At 35.8% G+C, this 18,512-nt stretch overlaps 1 protein-coding gene across 11 annotated transcripts in view; it reads left to right on the top strand.

Moving 5' to 3' along the window:
• ZNF518A (zinc finger protein 518A) overlaps positions 1 to 18,512 on the top strand; it is a 65,949-nt gene that overhangs the window by 16,787 nt on the left and 30,650 nt on the right. For 7 of the 11 annotated variants that reach the window (XM_024734818.1, XM_024734811.1, XM_024734812.1 and 4 more), the window contains 3 exons: positions 1,684 to 1,735; positions 2,271 to 2,394; positions 2,536 to 9,105. The exons of 1 other annotated variant lie outside the window; for it this stretch is intronic. In XM_024734818.1, coding sequence (XP_024590586.1) covers positions 2,666 to 7,132 — 4,467 coding nt within the window. In that variant the 5' untranslated portion in view covers positions 1,684 to 1,735; positions 2,271 to 2,394; positions 2,536 to 2,665 and the 3' untranslated portion in view covers positions 7,133 to 9,105. Of the gene's footprint in view, positions 1 to 1,683; positions 1,736 to 2,270; positions 2,395 to 2,535; positions 9,106 to 18,512 lie in introns of those variants that run through there. 3 more of the 11 variants (XR_003001789.1, XM_024734819.1, XM_024734816.1) reach the window with 3 other exon arrangements.

Here is an 18,512-nt window from a genome sequence, read left to right on the forward strand (position 1 = left end):
GACTCTCAACCACTGCGCCACCAGGGAAGCCCTTCAGCATTGTTTTGTATGTGAGGAAGGGGCATGTTACACTAATGGGTGAACTCTGTGGCATCTGTTTTGGCTACCATGCATCCTACTTAATTATTTTCTATTTTTTGTGTATTAGAAGCTTAAGGTTGCTGGATGATCAACTCTGAATAAGAAGTATATTAACTTATTTGTCCTGCCTCTTCCTTTAGATTGCAAGCTGCAGTTAAGGGTAGGGACCATGTTTTTGCATCTCTCCATAGCACTCATCAAAATGCAACACATTTATAGTAGGTATTTTTTTAGTAAGTATTAGTTGATGAAGTTATTTAAATCACACTGGTTGTCAAACTTTGGGATATGTGTTTTCTTCTAAGAAAAATTTTAAATTATATAGGTATTTTGAAATGAAGTTGATGATATTTAGAAATATTATCAAAATATGTAATTTTTTAGCATTACACATTTTTGGAAACATAATATTACTATAAGAAGCAATTTGCCTTTTGTAATGAAACCTATGATACAGACGTCTCTTGATTATATATAGAAATACAAAAGCTTGGGTATGGATAGTCTGGAGTGACCACAATATGGTATCCAAATGTGGAAGAATCATTACTTAATGTGCTTTAAAAGTTTCACATATTTGAGCCCCACCCTCAGATTCTGGTATGGTGAAAACTCCATAGATGACCATGATGCTTGTCACTGACTATTGAGAATGTGATACTCTGTAGAGAATCTTCTCAGTTGGTGTGAAGTATCCACCAGGTATCATTGAACTTTTTTCCAGCCATTTATTATTATTCTTACTTTTGAAGAAAAAGTCTTTACATTTAGCTTTAAATAATATAGTAAAAAATTTAATATTTTTTTTACTGTATCAGGCACGGTATGTAAAAAAATTTTTTTTCAGTAAACTCATACCCTTCTAATGAATTCATTTTCAAGTTAGCATATATATATTTGAAAAATATTGAAGGTGTTTTTTAGACCCAACCAAAAGTTTTAAGTTTGAGAAATATTCAAAGGGCCTCTTAGTAGTAATGTAAAGTAATTTAACTTTTAATTATATTCTCTCAGAAAGGATTTTTAAAACAGTGAAGTTCCTAGTTACTTAGATTAATTGAAATTTAGAGGTGAGACCTTTGGATAGACATGGATGAAGCTTAATGTGATTTATACTTTATTTTTTTAGCTTACCTAATTATATCTATTACTCATATACATATTTAAGACCATGAAAGTAAGAAAACGTAGTACTGTTTGATATATTTACTACTGAACCTTCAGTAGTCAGATTCCATTCTCAGCAATATATTGTCACGTCCTTTTTTTTTTTTTTTTTTTTTTGGCCCTGCTGTGTGGCATGTAGGATCCTAGTTCCCCAGCTAGGGATCAGACCCGCACCCCCTGCAGTGGAAGCATGGAGTCTTAACCACTGGACAGCCAGGGAAGTCCCTGTCACATCTTTTTAACTCTACTGTTTTCTGTTCCTCTGCACCTTGAATCATAATGTCTCATACATGGTGATCACATACAGTAATGGTGGTAGCTACAGTTTATATAGTACTTTACAGGATTCTGTTACTTATGTGTCCTCATTTAATCTTTACAACAACCCTGTGAAAGGGGTAGGGGAAATACTAATTTTTTTTTTTCATTTTATAGATGAAGAAACTAAAACACAGAGATTGAGACTTGTCTAGAGTAACACAAACCAGTAAGTGTTTGAATTAATGGAGGCAGCTAGTAATGGGTACATTCTCATCTGCCAAGGGCTTGCCTTGCTGCCACCTGACTTAGTTCTAGGGACAAAAAAAGCCAAAATGGTAGGGAATCAGAAGTAGTAGCTAGACTTAGGAGTACCCCAGGGATATGTGTTACTCCTTTTAATTTCTTCTTTTTTTACCAGTTATTAATGCTAACTTGAGACAGCAGGCAGTGTCTTTTTGTTATTGTTGTTTAGGTGAATGAAACTTTTATTTTAAATGTAAATTATCCCTGAGGCACTAGGGAAGTAGAAAATCTGCAGAGAAGTCTGTTGAAATTCTCACAAGGTAATAGCTATAGGGTCAACTAAGTAATTGAGAAAGTTAATGGTATATATGTATAATTGGAATCATGTGTGTCAGTGGAACTTAAGTTTATAGGGCTCTCTTGTTGAGATTTTTAAAATCCTGTTTAAAAACTGTAGTATCAACTTTATATAAAATCTTAGAGCTTAAAGGTGCATATCCAATTGTGGTTTTCTTTAGATGAGGAAACTGAGGTGCAGAGAAGTCAAACCTTACCCAGTGTTACAGAGCAGAGCTGGAAGTAAAGCTTGTATTTCCTGAGATCCAGATTAGTGTCATTTCTACTTCAGACTATTACTTCTTGGTAAGCTGTTCTTAAAATACTTAATAGGTCTTTTCTGTCTTTTGTTTGATCAACATTCTTGCTTTGTGCCAAAGTGAACTTAAAATATGAATTTTACTGATACTTCTGTGATGAAAATTTCAGTTCTTTGTTTGATTTTAGGTGAGTTAATGTGGGAAAAGTCCTGGTATTTTGAAGATGTCTCGGCACAGTATTGTTTCCTGTTCAAATTACAAGTAACTTCAAGAGTTTGCAGGAAAAAAAGAAATTGGGATTTTTTTTTGGTTAAATCATGCCATCTGAACAGAAACATTTATTTTTTGATGAAAAACAGAATACTTTAAAAAGAGATTATGTGAAAAATGAGAGAGTTGATACTATCAGATCAGTACTTAAACCAAAAATTTCAGAAAGTAATTTTCATTATGAACTAAAAAATGTGAAAATTGTTTTGCCGAAGATAAATATTCCAAATGAGGTCCTATTGAAACATGAAGGTGACAAATACAGAAAATTATTTCAGCATAAACCACAGACTGCAAGAAAATCTATCGGTATAAAGACTGTAAGCTGTGTAGAGGAGTGTATGTTACTCCATAAGTCTGAGAGAGTTGAAGAAGAAGGTATAAAAATGTCTGCAAAAATACTCAACTTCAACTGTTTGAAGTGCCGAGATAGTACTCGGTATAGCCCAAATGATTTGCAGAAACACTTCCAAATGTGGCACCGTGGTGAATTACCTTCATATCCTTGTGAAATGTGCAGTTTTTCAGCAAACGACTTCCAGGTATTCAAACAACATAGACGAACCCATAGAATTACTTTAGTAAAATGTGACATTTGTAACAATGAGAATTTATATACTTTATTAGACTTGACAAAGCATTTTTCATCCACACATTGTGTAAATGGTAATTTTCAATGTGAAAAGTGTGAATTCTCCACCCAGGATGTTGGCACATTTGTTCAGCACATACATAGACATAACGAAATCCTTTATAGATGTGGTAAATGCCATTATATATGTTTAACCAAAGGAGAGCTTCAGAAGCACCTTCATATTCATTCTGGTACGTTTCCCTTCACTTGTCAATATTGTAGCTATGGTGCTACCAGGAGAGAGCACCTTGTAAGACATGTTATAACTTTGCACAAAGAACATTTATATGCGAAAGAAAAACTGGAAAAAGACAAATATGAAAAAAGGATGGCAAAGACTTCAGCAGGACTTAAACTAATATTGAAAAGATATAAAATAGGTGCATCAAGGAAGACATTCTGGAAACGTAAGAAAATCAACAATGGAAGTGATAGAAGTATAGAAAGAAACACTCAAGTGCTTAAAAAAGTGAACAAAACACAGGCTAAATCTGAAGACCAGAGCCATCTTGTTCAGGAACATATAAATGAAGAAAAGGATGAAAGACTATACTGTGAGAATAATGATAAACCTGCTGAGTCAGGGTCAGAAAAGCCAACTCTTCTGTCCACTGGGCAATGTAATGGAGCTGAAGAGGGATCAAATTCTACTTCAGGTTTCTTGAAGACTGCTGTACAAGGACCTACAGTGTTAATGGTAAAAAATAATAGAATAACAATTCCTGCTAACTACAGTGCTAAGTTTATGGGCTTTAAGATGGTGGATGGAAAACAACATATTGTAATAAAACTGTTGCCTACCAATAAACAGAATTTATATTCACCAGGCTCACAGTCAGGTGCTGTAAGGGACAATACTGCAATTTTGCAGCCCCAGACTTTGGACACTACTGCATTTTTAACAGGAGTAACAACTGAGTTGAATGACACAGTTTACATGAAAGCAGCTACTCCATTTTCATCTTCATCTCCTGTACTTTCAGGGAAGGTAACTTCAGAAAAAGAAATGGCTTTGCTATCTCAAACAAGTAATATGCTTCCAACAATGGATGATGGAAAAAGTGTTTCTCCTTTGCCAGTAACATCAGAATTGATCACAGCATCGGTGAATTTGACCACAAAAGTAGAAACGAGAGAGAATGTTGACTTATGGGGAAGTCATATTACTCAGTGTCACCCTGAGGTATCAGGTACTGCCATTAAAAGTCAAGATAAAGTCACCTGTACTACCAAACCAAATTCATACAACAGTGGAGATATGCATAACTATTGCATTAATTATGTCAACTCTGAGTTACCTGTTGAATCTTCCAACCAAGGATCATTACCTTTTCATAATTACTCAAAAGTGAATAATTCTAATAAACGTCATAGGTTTTCAGGGACAGCAGTGTGTGAAAACCCTCAAAGAGAATCTTCATCAAGCAAGACAGTAGTTCAACAACCAATAAGTGAGTCAGTTTTATCACTAGTGAGGAAGGAGAGCTCAAACCCAGATAGCCTGTTAGCATCTATTAGTCGTTTAAATACTAAAGATGGAACTTTAAAAACACAAGCTGAAATTGAAGAACAGTGTGTTTTAGAAAAAGGACAAAACATTGATGGGCAGAACCTATACACTAATGAAAATCAGAATTTAGAGAGCATGACTGAAAAGCCTAAATGGGATGACGTTTCTAGTGTTGAATCACCTATGATGCCTAGAATTACATCTGTTTTCTCTCTCCAGAGCCAACAGGCGTCAGAACTTTTGCCACCTGAAATAAACCAGTTACTTCAAGATGTATTAAAAGCAAAACCTGATGTAAAACAAGACTCTAGTAACACTCCAGATAAAGACCTGCCGCTTCATTGTGACCAGTCATTTCAGAAACATGAGGGAGAAGACAAAATAGTTGAATCTTCAAAAGACTTGAAAGTACAAGGCTTCTTTCCAGTTCCATCTGGTAATATGGGGATTAATGTGGCTACAAATTATCTGAATTTAAAATTCAGTGGAAAAGAAAAACAAATGTTGTCAATGTCACAAGATGTGAGAGATTCAGAGAAGACTCCTAGAATTTCTGGTTTTGGCACATTACTTAAGACTCAGTCAGATGCAATAATTACACAGCAGCTTGTAAAAGACAAACTACGAGCCACTACGCAAAATGTAGGTTCTTTGTATGTGCAGAGTCCACTTGTAAATTCAGAACCAAAAAAGGCTATCTTTGTTCAGACTCCAAAAGGCTTTTTTGTACCATTGCACGTTGCTAACAAGCCTGCATTACATGTTTCAGGAAGACCACTTCCATTGGTTAATACACAAGGTGTCCCTGCCTCTCTCCTTTTAAACAAGAAACCTGGGATGATTTTAACATTTAATAATGGGAAACTTGAAGGTGTTTCTGCTGTCAAAACTGAGAATGCTCAAGCTTGTGGAACTACAAGTAAGGAGCCTTGCAGAACACCTTTTTTAAAAGTAGAACCAAACAGTAATTGTCTAACCCCTGCACTTTGTTCCAGCATTGGCAGCTGTTTGAGCATGAAAAGTAGCTCAGAAAATACTTTGCCATTAAAAGGCCCTTACATTATTAAAACGCCAGCAAGTTCTTCAGTGAAAGGTGTTCCTGCTCCTAATATAATATCTGAGCATCAGGGCACTAAGTTGAATATCTCAGATTCAGTAAAACAGCAGAACAAGATTTTTCCAAAACCACCTCTTTACACCCTTTTGCCTGATGGCAAACAAGCTGTTTTTTTAAAGTGTGTGATGCCAAATAAGACTGAGCTGCTTAAGTCTAAATTAGTCCAGAATAGTACTTATTATAAAAATATACAGCCAAAGAAACCTGAAGGAACACCACAAAAAATATTGCTGAAAATTTTTAACCCTGTTTTAAATGTGACTGCTGCTAATAATCTGTCAGTAAGCAACTCTGCATCCTCATTGCAGAAAGACAATGTACCATCTAATCAGACTATAGGAGGAGAGCAGAAAGAGCCAGAATCTTCTAGAGATGCCTTACCCTTATTACTAGATGATATGATGCCAGCAAATGAAATTGTGATAACTTCTACTGCAACATGCCCAGAATCTTCTGAGGAACCAATAGGTATCACTGACCATTCAGGGGCCAGGGTATTACGGTGTAAAACAAATTGTACAATTGAGAGAAACTTCAGTAAGAAAAAGACGTCGAAAAAGAAATGTTCAAGAATAAAAACTCATGAAAGAAGTAAAGATTCTGAAACTTCCTTTGTATCTAGAAACAGAAACTGTAAACGCAAGTGTAGGGATAGTTACCAAGAACCTCCAAGAAAAAAAGCATTACACAGAAAGTGTAAAGAAAAAGCAAAGCCTGAAGATGTCCATGAATCATTTGGATTCAGCAGACCTAGGCTTTCAAAAGATTCAGTCAGAACTTTGCGGCTTTTCCCCTTCAGTTCCAAACAGCTTGTGAAATGTCCTAGGAGAAACCAACCAGTTGTAGTTTTGAATCATCCTGATGCAGATGCCCCAGAAGTAGTAAATGTAATGAAAACTATTGCTAAATTTAATGGACGTGTACTTAAGGTTTCATTGTCAAAAAGAACTATCAGTGCTTTACTGAAACCAGTTTGTTATAACCCTTCTAAAACAACTTACGATGATTTTCCCAAGAGGCACAAAACATTTAAACCTGTTAGTTCTGTGAAAGAAAGATTTGTGCTAAAATTAACTCTCAAAAAGACAAGCAAAAACAATTACCAGATTGTGAAAACTACCTCTGAAAATGTTCTGAAGGCTAAATTTAAATGTTGGTTTTGTGGTAGAGTATTTGACAATCAGGATGCTTGGGCTGGTCATGGTCAGAGACATTTAATGGAAGCTACTCGTGATTGGAACATGTTAGAATAATTTACTGTAATTACCAAGGAAAAGAAAAGTAAAAGTACCTTAGAAGAAAATAGTGGGTTGAATTACTAATGCAGACATTTTTTACTTCAATATAGTACCTGAAGTTAAACATTTAAAAGTTGACTATTTCCATGGAAGAGCAAAAGTTTTAGTGTGATATTTGAAAATGCTGTCAGTGCACATGTAAGTTTTGAAAGAAACTAATCAGCACAGATATACCTTGATTTAATTTTTTAAAATGTGTTCTCGGGAAGTTAGGGCTAAAAATTTTGATAAAACAGTTTTCCGAGTTTAGTGACTCTTAGTAGAGAGTAACAGGTGACAGCCCCATTCCCTCTCTTCTTCCACCAGCCTTATGATTCTGATAACTGTAGCTCCCCTGAAGAGGTTGAGAGCTCTTTCATTATGGAACTGAAGGAGTTTCTCATCATTTGTGAAGATATTCTAAGAGAACTTGGGTAAAGAACTTACTCTACATCTGCAAAATGTAGTTCTTTAGAAAGTAGTTAAGCTCCTTTGAGGGTACATTTAACTCACTACAGTTACACCTCATATAATAGTTGATAAGAGTTTTTGACAAGCAGATCTTTTTTCCTTGTAAGCTGTGTTACATGTCATTGATTGGAACACCCTTCCAAGGTGATTTTCTTTTTCTAAATGGCTCTCAAGCGTTGCAGTAGATGGGCAATCTCGAGAGAAGAATTAAACTCTCTTTGTCTAGTTTGAAGTTCATTTAAAGAACTTGAACATTTTTCTGAATTTGGTTATATTCCCCAGTGATTCCCTTGCACAGAACTATGTTTATTTGATTTAAATTGTTTGTCCCCTCGTAAACCAAGCGGCCAATTTTTTTCTTGGTTGCCATCCCTTTAAAAAGAGTGAAACATAGAAGCACTTCCAAGGGAATGGCTTTTCTTGAAAATTAAAAATTATTCCTCAGAAACAATATTTTGAAGTAAGATTAGCAAAGCAAATCATACTTTTGTGTTTATTATTAGTGTCTGAACATGTCCACATTGGGGCAAACCATTTTTGTTAGCAACTTCTCAGTATGACTGACAACCCAAAGCAGATTACTGATTGTTTGCAGTTGGAAATTGAAGAAGCATTAATAGTTGACTCAGTGACAGTGCATAACACTTCAGGACAGATTCCGAAGGGATATGCCCAACAGGTAGAGTTTTAAAATGAATATTTTCGTGACAACAGAATCATCAATTTAAACTTCCCACTTTGTAAGTTTGAATCAAATTTTGTTGGACCATTGGACAGTGGAGTTCTTGTATTAAAAATTACATACTATATAATTTTTGTTACATTGTTACTACTAGTGTTATGACATTTTCATTGATTGAAAACTTCAGGGCTCCTTTTCTGTATATAACAAAGAATTTAAAACCTGTACATATTTTTGTACCTTTCAGTTATGTAAATTTTGCACAGAAAGTTTTTGACATAAAAAGTTTATTTTCTTTCAATTTAGTTCTGTGCATGCACTAATAAAACTTGTCGTTTAATTTAAAAGGAATATGTAAGACTTTACCCATGTTATTTTTTTGGTTTCCATTTCAGATGTACAATTTCTTTTTTTTGATAAATTCAGTTTTCAGGGATTGAACACTATTGTTAGCAAGTGCCTAAAAGATGTGAAACAGTTTACATACGTCAACTGTAACATTAGGTCCCAAATGGGCCCACTCCCCCAATAATTTTATTTTAAAGAAAGCCATACATAGATGCTTCAAGCTATCTTGCTATGCACATTATACATGTACTGTTTTTGTGCAGTTTGTCTACTTTCTTAGAAGTGAAGTATTTTTTGTATAAAACCTGTTACAATTGTGTTTCTTAAATTGAGCCTAAGAACGGAGTTGATTGGAAATATACGGTATATATTAATAATGTATATGGTGTTTAAAGAATGGTAAGCATTGTTAAAATCTGTAACGAATGTCTTCTTCAATTAAATTTATCTTAAGTTTGTGTTTACATAATTTTTTTTACTATGATGAAGTCAAATGGGAATTTTATTCTAGTGGGAAATACTTAGTTTTCAAAGCTTTTTTTTTTTTTTTTTAATGCTAGTGAATGCAAAATGAAGTTTGGGATTTTTTCCCCCAGAAATTAAAGGTGAAATTTTGAGATTTTGTTTGAGAAGGGTAACATACATTATAATTTAACTATGCTGGTTAGAAAAGCCACAGAGAGGCTTATGTTCTTCAGTACCCTAATGGCAGTAAAACTGAAATGTTGCTCTGTTATGGTTAGATCTATTATGATGCATCACCTTCTGTGAATAGAGGAGAGAGAAGGAACTGTCTTGCCAATGTTTGCAGCACTATAAAAATACATTTCAGAATAGCCATACCAGTAAAAAAAAAAATCTTAATGTCAAGATACATACTTTTTGCCTTAAGGTTTTAAAAGCTATTTTAAAAAGCTTCGTGCCCCAGATACTCTAGTTGATACCTTTTATGAGTTTTTTTGTTTTGTTTTGTTTTTTAAACTAGGTTATTCTGAAGGAGGAAAGCCTGCTTGGAGCCTCTTTATTGCCAGAGCAGAAAGTCTGAAAATAAAACCCTCTATCCTTTCTTTCCTTCTGGCTGAAAGTTAGCTAAAGATGGCTTTCCAAAATATGATATTCATTAGTTTGAAGTTCTTATTACAACTGGAAGAGTTTGTGTTATTTTTGCAATCCAACTTCTGGGTCAGGAGATTTTCATTTTTTCCTATTTGTTCTTCTGCATTGAAATGGGCCTCACTACTTGTCATTCACTTAAAATAATAGTTCAACTTTTAGAGTTTAATTGAAATATAATTTCAATACTAAGCATTCAGCACAGATTGAATTCTAATAGTTTTTTATAAAAATTTTTGTTTTCATTAAGGAGTCAGGTATTTCAGTAAAGGGTCAGACAAATAACTTAGGCTTTGTAGGCCATTAGTCTCTGTTGTTAACTACTTTGTCATAATGCAGAAGCAGCCATAGATGACACATGAATGAGTTTGCCTGTATTTTAATAAAACTTTGTTTAAAAAAAACCTGTCAGTGGGACAAATTTGGCCCATCAAATGGTTTACCAACCCTTGCTTTCTCTCAAAGATCGGTTTTTAGATTGAGATTTTTATTCAAAACAGAAGTTTGATATAGATTTTTTTTGTGATATACACCAGCTATATAAAAGTTACAAGTATGAAAACTAAAATGTAGGTATATACAGTTAACCAAGGTAGATGTATTTGTTTGAAAGTGAAGTGAATGTAAAGGGAATGAAAATAATTAGTGGGTGAAGTAGATAGGTCTTTTGTGTGCTAAGGGTAATGCAATTTATGGAGAGATTAAAAATGAGATCAGTTGCTGTGAGAATTTATGTCCAGGTTAGATGAGAATTAGATAGTAGTTCTTTTAGTGACTTGAAATCACTGGTGAGAAAAAGTAATAGGAATTCTTTAGGATGGGGGGAAATGGAGGTTAGCTGAAAACAGAATGTTGTATTAATTCCATGCAACTCACTTCATATTTTTTATTTTTAGTAAGATTCCTTTTCACCATTGACATCTGCTTACTTAGGATATGTCCCATTTGTGTTGAGGTGTTGGCTCTGTTCCTTGTCACAGCAATTTGTTACGATCTTTGTTTTCAGCAAAGTGCCTTGGGGATCTCACCTGGTAAAACTTGCTGGGGGATGTTAGTTAAGAGTGCAGTATTTGCAAAAGAATTTCCCTATAATGGAGAGCTGAAATAGGATCAGCTTTGTTGATTTGGGTATTCATTACTTTAAGTATGCTTCCTTTAATAACTAGACAAGAAGTAGCCAATATCTTGGAAGAGGTGTTTGATAATCTTATTTGAATTATTTTTTGACTATTTCTCTGTCTAAAATGGCTTCTGTTAATAAATGCCCCAAGTTTAAGAATCTTTTTTCTTTAAAAAGTGAACATCATAAATTATCATAGTGTAAACTTGAGTAATGTAGGAGGAATGTTAATGTACATCAATTTTGAAAATCATGATTTTAGTCAATGCCAAGAATGTACTTATAAAAAATACTAATGCCTAGTAGAGACATTTTTAATATGTTAAAAGAAGAATTCTTCCTTAATAATTTAGAGTCCTTCAACCAAAAGTGAAGGTTATATTCAGGTTGCAACTCAAATTGCCTCTTTCAATTAAGTAGTGAAACATAGGTGCCTACTGTCATCAATTATTTCATAAGTTACTGCTATGTTATTGTAGGAAAGCAAAATGAAAACTTGGAGAGAGACCAAAATACTATTTGCAAATGACTTTATTTCAATATTTTGAAAATCCAAGAGAGTACGTTGAGAAATAGTTTTCTGAACACTTTAAGAGTAATCATTTGGGAGGCAATAAAAGAAGACCCATTTATAATAAGAGCTACAAAGTAAAAAATTGTGTGAAGCTTCCAAAAGAAAAACCACAGAACCTAACTGAGAGAAATACAGTGTTTCTGGGTGTAAGGTTAAATATACTGCTGTTCAGAAGATCTCATTTTCCATGCCTGTGCCCCACAGAAGGCTTGTATTGAATAAGGTGGTGGAGGCTGGGTAGTGGTGCCCATTACCCCATTCCTAATTCATGCAGTATAAAAATCAGGACAGGGCAGCTACAGAACTGTGCAGTCCCCCTTTCCCTCACAGCTCTGTTATGAGACCTAACCTGCTCTGGTTGGATTGGCAGTCATGTGGCAGCATACATCTCTCCCAGCTTTCTTGGGGCAGGAGAGCTATTGTATGTACATTCAGCAGCTGGTGAACCTTGGCACATTCTAGTCTCCTCCTATGCTTTCCCCAGCCACCAGCACAGCTGTTCCACAGGGAATATTCAGGGAGCATTCAATGTAGACCCAGTTTCCCAACATTCCCCCACCCCACAACCTGCTCCATAGCACAGAGGCACAGGGGTCCTGTTCAGGGGAGCGTTGGAGTGAGCTTCAAATATTTGGTAAACATGCTGTCTGTTACAAGGGGCCTGACTTTATCTGGATCAGACTGGAACAATTTATACCCTATAGTATTGTAAACAATAGAGCAATCATCTAGCAGTTACTGAAGGCTGACAGTTGCTGGTGATACCACTAGATATCACTGAGAAGCTTAAAGATGAGAGAGAGAGAGAGAAAGTCTGAATAAAACTGCAGACGTCCCTTGTAATCAGAAAGAATGTGTGCATGCTCAAGGCTGCAACCACATAGGAGCAACCCTTGCTGCATGTAGGGCAAATCTTGTAAACTCCCTAAACAGTGAAAGCAGCCTCCAAGTCACAGATCCAATGGTAACGGGTGTAAATCTCTTACTGATTCAGGGGGCTTAAGCACAGCCTTTGATCAATCTGGCTGGTTGCTAGGTGGTGTTGACTTGAAAGCAACCCCTAGGAGTCAGGCTTAAAGATAAAAATGAGGGGGAAACAAGTTGAGCAGTGACAACAGAGGCTGCATACTGTGAGGGGAAAAAGACTTGGTGAATTAGTTTAGCCAAATTACTAAAAACAAGTCCAGAGTGGGCGAGGAGTATGCAGAGATCCTACAATATGTTACCTAAAATGTCCAGCTTTCAATATAAAATTAGACATTCAAAGAAACAGCAAAGTGCGACATACGAGGGAAAAAGGCAATAGAAACTTCCTTTGAGGGGTACCAGATGTAGGATAAATGTTAAGCAGCTATTATAAATAGGTTCAAAGACCTAAAGGAAACCAGATTTAAAGAATTAAAGTATACTGACAATGTCTCATCAAATGGAAAATATTAAGATAGAAATTACAAAAAAAGAATGAAATGAAAATTCTTGAGTTGAAAAGTATAATAACCAAGGTGAAAAATTTACTAGAGAGGCTCAACAGTAGATTTGAACTGGCAGAAGAATCAGCAAACCTGAAGATAGATAGAAATTGTGAAATATGAAGTACAGACAGAAAATAAAAATGAAGAAAAACAGTCTTCCTCACACCACATACACAAAAATTAAAAGGGAGTATAAACCTAAATATAAGAAGAAACTATAAATCTTATAGTAGAAAATATAGAAATAAATATTTATGACCCTTGTTTAGTCAAACCTTCTTAGACTTCTTCTTTGGTGTCATCACCAAAATCACAAATGAAAAAATAAGAGACAAAAGATATATCGAGTTTTTATTAGAAGAAGACATTGTAAAGCTGATCTTTTTCACCTAGTTTGGATTAATACCAATTTAATTTCAATAATAAAAACTTTGTAGCTTCATCTCTCCACCTCCCCCATGCTGTTATTGTCACAGATTATATAGCTTTATAAATTGTATGCCCATCAATGTAGATTTATAATTATCGCTTTATGCATTTTTCTTTTAAATGAGAGGGAGGAAAAGTTACAAGTAAAATGTATGTATTTTTTGTCTTTTATATTTACCTATGCTGGTATTCGTATTTACATTTATCAGTTGTATATTTCTTTGTGTGGAATTGCATTACTATGTAGTGTCCTTTAAACCTGAAGAACTTTTTTTGTAGAACAGTTCTGCTAGCAATGTTTATCTGAAAATGTGTTAATTTTTCTTTCCTTTTTGAAGGTTAGTTTTGCTGAATATAGAATTCTTGGTTGGCAGTTTTTTCTATGCAGAACTTTGACTATGTCATCTCACTGCCATTTGGCTTCCATGGTTTCTGATGAGAAATCAGCTGTTAATCTTACCGAGAACCTTTTGTATGTGATGAGTCACTTCTCTCTTGCTGCTTTCAAGATTCTCTTTCAATAGCTTGATTATCATATGCTTTGTGTGCACATTTTAAGTTTATCCTACTTGAAGTTTTTGAAGCTTTGTGGGTTGATAGACTAATGTTTTCCATCAAATTTGGGAAGTTTTTATTTCTTTAGATATTCTTTCTGATGCTTTTTTTTCTCTTCTTCTGAGACTCACTTTTTTTTGTTTGTTTTGTTTTGTTTTGTTTTTTGCGGTATGTGGGCCTCTCACTGTTGTGGCCTCTCCCGTTGCGGAGCACAGGCTCCGGACGCGCAGGCTCAGTGGCCATGGCTCACGGGCCTAGCCGCTCCGCGGCATGTGGGATCTTCCCGGACCGGGGCACGAACCCACGTCCCCTGCATCGGCAGGCGGACTCTCAACCACTGCGACACCAGGGAAGCCCTGAGACTCACTTTTTAATATGCTGTTATGCTTGATAGTGTCCCACAGATCTCTCAGGCTCTTTCCATTTCTCTTCATTTTTTGTGTTTCTGTTTCTCAACATGGGCAATATCAATTGACTTATCTTTAAGTTCATGGATTCCTTCTTCTGCCTGTTCAAATCTGTTGCTGAGCCCCTCTAGTGAATTTTTCATTTCAGTTATTTTACTTTTCAGCTCTATAATTGAAAGTTCTAGAATTAAAAATTCTTTTCATAAATTCTGTCTATTTATATTCTCTATTTGGTTGAGACATCATTGTCTTACTTTTTTTTCATTCTTTAAACATAGTTTCAGCTCTTTGAACATATTTAAAACAGCTAAATTAAAATCTTTGTTTAGAAAATCCAGTGCCTGGGCTTTTTCAGGATTTTTATTGATTGCTTTTCTCTGTGTCTGGGCAATACTTTCCTCTTGCTTTACATGCCTTGCAATTTTTTTTGTTGTAAACAGGACATTTAAAATATTATAATGCGGCAACTCTGAAAATCAGGTTCTCCACCTCCCCACACACACCCTCCAGGGTTTGTTGTCATTTTTGCTTGTTGTTTGTTTGTCTAGTAACTTTTCTGAACTAAGTTTGTAAAGTCTTTATTCTTTGTTATGTGTCACCAATAAAGTCTCTGTAATGTTAGCTTAATGGTCAGCTAATGATTGGACAGAGAATTCCTTATATACTTGGAATGAAAAAGTCTCTCAGTGTTTGCCAAGGGACACTGTGTGTGTTTTTGTGGTGACCCTGCCGCACTTAGCCAGGCAGTTTACAGCTCTGCCTTAGCCTTCACTTCTTACTTCAGCAGAGCCTCCAGGTCAGCCAGATAGGAGAGCTTATGGCATTCTTAGGTCTTTCCTTAGTGTACACACAGTCGTGGGCATGTGTGTGACCTAGATTCCCAGGAGTATGTTAAAGCTTTACAAAGCCCTATTGCTTTTCTCCCTAGCTTTTTGGTTAAGGATAACCGTAACCAAATCGCCTCAAATTTTATCTATCGCATCAGACAGCAGCGACTAAAACATCCACCTGTCAATGTTTTCAACATGCCCCCTAGGTAGCAGCTGTATCTCTCTGCCAGCTTCATGTCAGACAAAAGCCAATCTTCTAGGAAGTCACCAGAGTAGTCAAATAATTACAATTCTCTATGAATGAAGTCTGTTTTGTTTCCCTCTGATACCAGGAATGAGGTTTTTTATTTATAGGACTCTGCTGACATCAAACTTAAGGGTGAAAGACTGACAACTTTCTCTTTAAGATCAAGAACAAGAAAGGATGTCCACTCTCACTGTGTCTGTTAAACATTGTACTGGTGGCAGTTAGGCATCCAAATGGGAAAGGAAGAATTAAAATATCTCTATTTTTAGGTGACATGATCTTATGTGTGGAAAATCCTAGGGAATCCATTAAAAAACCTCATAACTAATAAAAGAGATCATGAAAGGTGCAGAATACAAGATCAATAGAAAAATCAATTCTATTTCTGTACTTTAGCAGTGAGCAATCAAAGTGAAATTAAGAAAAAACTTCCACTTGGCATCTAAGGGAATAAAATGCTTAGGAATAAATTTGACAGAAGAAATGCAAGACTTTTACACTGAAACTACAAATCATTGTTGAAAGAAATTAAAGAAGACCTAAATAAGTGTAGAAACATGACATGTTTGTGCATTTATTGTTAAGATGGCAGTACTACCCAAGTTGATTCACAGATTTGATACAAGCCCTGTCAAAATTTCAGCTGCCTTTTTGCCAGAAATTGACAAGCTGATTCTAAAATTCATATAGAAACACAAGATACAGAATAGCCAAAACAATTTTTAAAATTAATTAATTTACTTATTTTTGGCTGTGTGGGTCTTTGTTGCTGTGCGCAGGCTTTCTCTAGTTGCAGCAAGCAGGAGCTACTCTTCATTGCAGTGTGAGGGCTTCTCATTGCAGTGGCTTCTGTTTGTTGTGGAGCATGGGCTCTAGGCACGTGGGCTTCAGTAGTTGTAGCACGTGGGCTTAGTTGCTCTGTGCTATGTGGGATCTTCCTGGACAAGGGCTCAAACCCTTGTTCCCTGCACTGGCAGGCAGATTCTTAACCACTGCGCCACCAGGGAAGTACCAGCCAAAACAATTTTGAAAAGAAGAATAACATTGGAAAACTCACACTTCCCCATTTCAAAACTTACCACAAAGCTACTGTAATCAAGACAGTGTAGTACTGATGTAAGAATAGACATATAGATTGGTGGAATAGAATTGAGAGTCCAGTAATAAACCCAAACATTAATGATCAATTTATTTTTGACCAGAATGTCAAGACACTTCAACATGGAAAGAATAGTCTTTTAACATATACTGCTTGGACAGCTGGATATCCACATGCCAAAGAATGTATTTAGATATTCCTTCATACCATGTATAAAAGATAACTCAAAATGGATTAAAGACCTACATGTTAGAGATAAAATGATTAAAATATTAGAAACATATAAGTTGAAATTCATTAAATTGAAAACATTTGTTTCAAAGAAGACAATCCACAAATGGGAGAAAACACTTTCAAATCATATATCTAATGTGGGAATTGTACCCAGAATACACATAAATGATTACAACTCAATAATAAAAAGACAACTCAATTAAAAAATGGTCAAAGGAGGGAATTCCCTGGCAGTCCAGTGGTTAGGACTCTGCGCTTTCACTGCCGAGGGCCTGGTTTCAATCTCTGGTTGGAGAACTAAGATCCCACAAGCCATGCAGCCCCCCCAAAAAAAAGAAAAATTGTCAAAGGATTTGAGTAGACATTTCTGCAAAGAAGATATACAAATAGCTAATAACAACATGAAAAGATGGTTAACATTTTTAGTCATTAGGGAAATACAAATCCAAAGCACAATGAGATATTACTTCACACCCTTTAGGGTGGTTACAGTTGAAAAGACAATAACAACGATTGATGAGTATGTAGAGAAACAGAAACTCATACACTGTTAGTCAGGATGTAAAATGGCGTAGTCACTTTGGAAAACAGTTGGGTGTTCCTCAAACTGTTAAGTATATTTGCCATAGGACACAGAAATTCCACTTTTAGATATATACCCAAAAGAAATGAAGAACATACATCCACTCGAAAACTTGAACAAAATTGTTTATGGTAGTAGTATCCATAATAGCCAAAAAGTGGAAACAACTCAAATGTCCATCAATTGATGAATGAATAAACAAAATATGGTATATCTATATAATATATTATTCAGCAATGAAAAGAAATAGAGTACTGATACTATAACATAGATGAACATTGAAAACAGTAGGCTAAGTGAAAGAAGGCGGTCACAAAGGACCACATATTGTATGATCCCATTCATATGAAATGTCAAATATGCAAGTGTATAGAGACAAACTAGATCAGTGGATGACTAGGATGGGAGCTCGGGGAGAGTGGAGAGTGTCTGCTTATAGGTATGGAGTTTCTTTTTGATGTGAGAAGATTCTAAGCAGATTGTGGTAATGGTTACCCAACTCTGAATATAGTCAAACCACTGAACTGTATAGTTTTAAGTGGGTGAATTTTATAGTATGTTAATTATATCTCAATAATACCATTAAAATTATCAACTAGTAAAAGTTGGTTAACTATTAGAAGGGGAAAATTGGATATTAAGGAATGCAGAAATGACAAGTGAGAATAAGCAAGGAAGAAACTAAGCACTTAGAATAGGTCTCACCAACCCCTATCAGGCCTTGTTGAAGAGGTTGTAGCTGCCACAGGGACATTCAGGCTGCTGATAGTGAAGAAATTTTCTAGAAGGTGCAGACCTGACTGAGCCGGTTTGTGGGAATAGTCAATTCAGTGGCTGTGAAACTCATTGGAGGGTGCTGGTCAGCTAGAGCTGGTCTACTCCTGCTAAGAGTTAAAGAAACTCACTGGAAGGTGCTGGCAGCCTTGAGCTGGCCCACAGGAAGTTTCCTCACCGAGTGGCAGACAAACTCATAGAGGGTGTGGCCAAGCTAGAGCCTACTGGGTGGCTGAGAGAAATTCATTGGTGAGAACTGGTGGGATAAAGCCAGTTAGCAGAACCTGGCCTGGGGGTGCTGCAGAAAAGCTCAGTGGAAGACGCCACAGCCCAGAACTGGTCTGCAAAAAGTGACCTGCTAGGTGGCTGAGAAACTCAGAGGAGAGTGATTGTCACTGGGCTTCCCTAATCCACTGAT

This window comes from Neophocaena asiaeorientalis, unplaced genomic scaffold (genome assembly GCF_003031525.2).
Source record: "Neophocaena asiaeorientalis asiaeorientalis breed wild unplaced genomic scaffold, Neophocaena_asiaeorientalis_V1.1 scaffold240, whole genome shotgun sequence".
NCBI classification, from domain to species: Eukaryota; Metazoa; Chordata; class Mammalia; order Artiodactyla; family Phocoenidae; genus Neophocaena; species Neophocaena asiaeorientalis.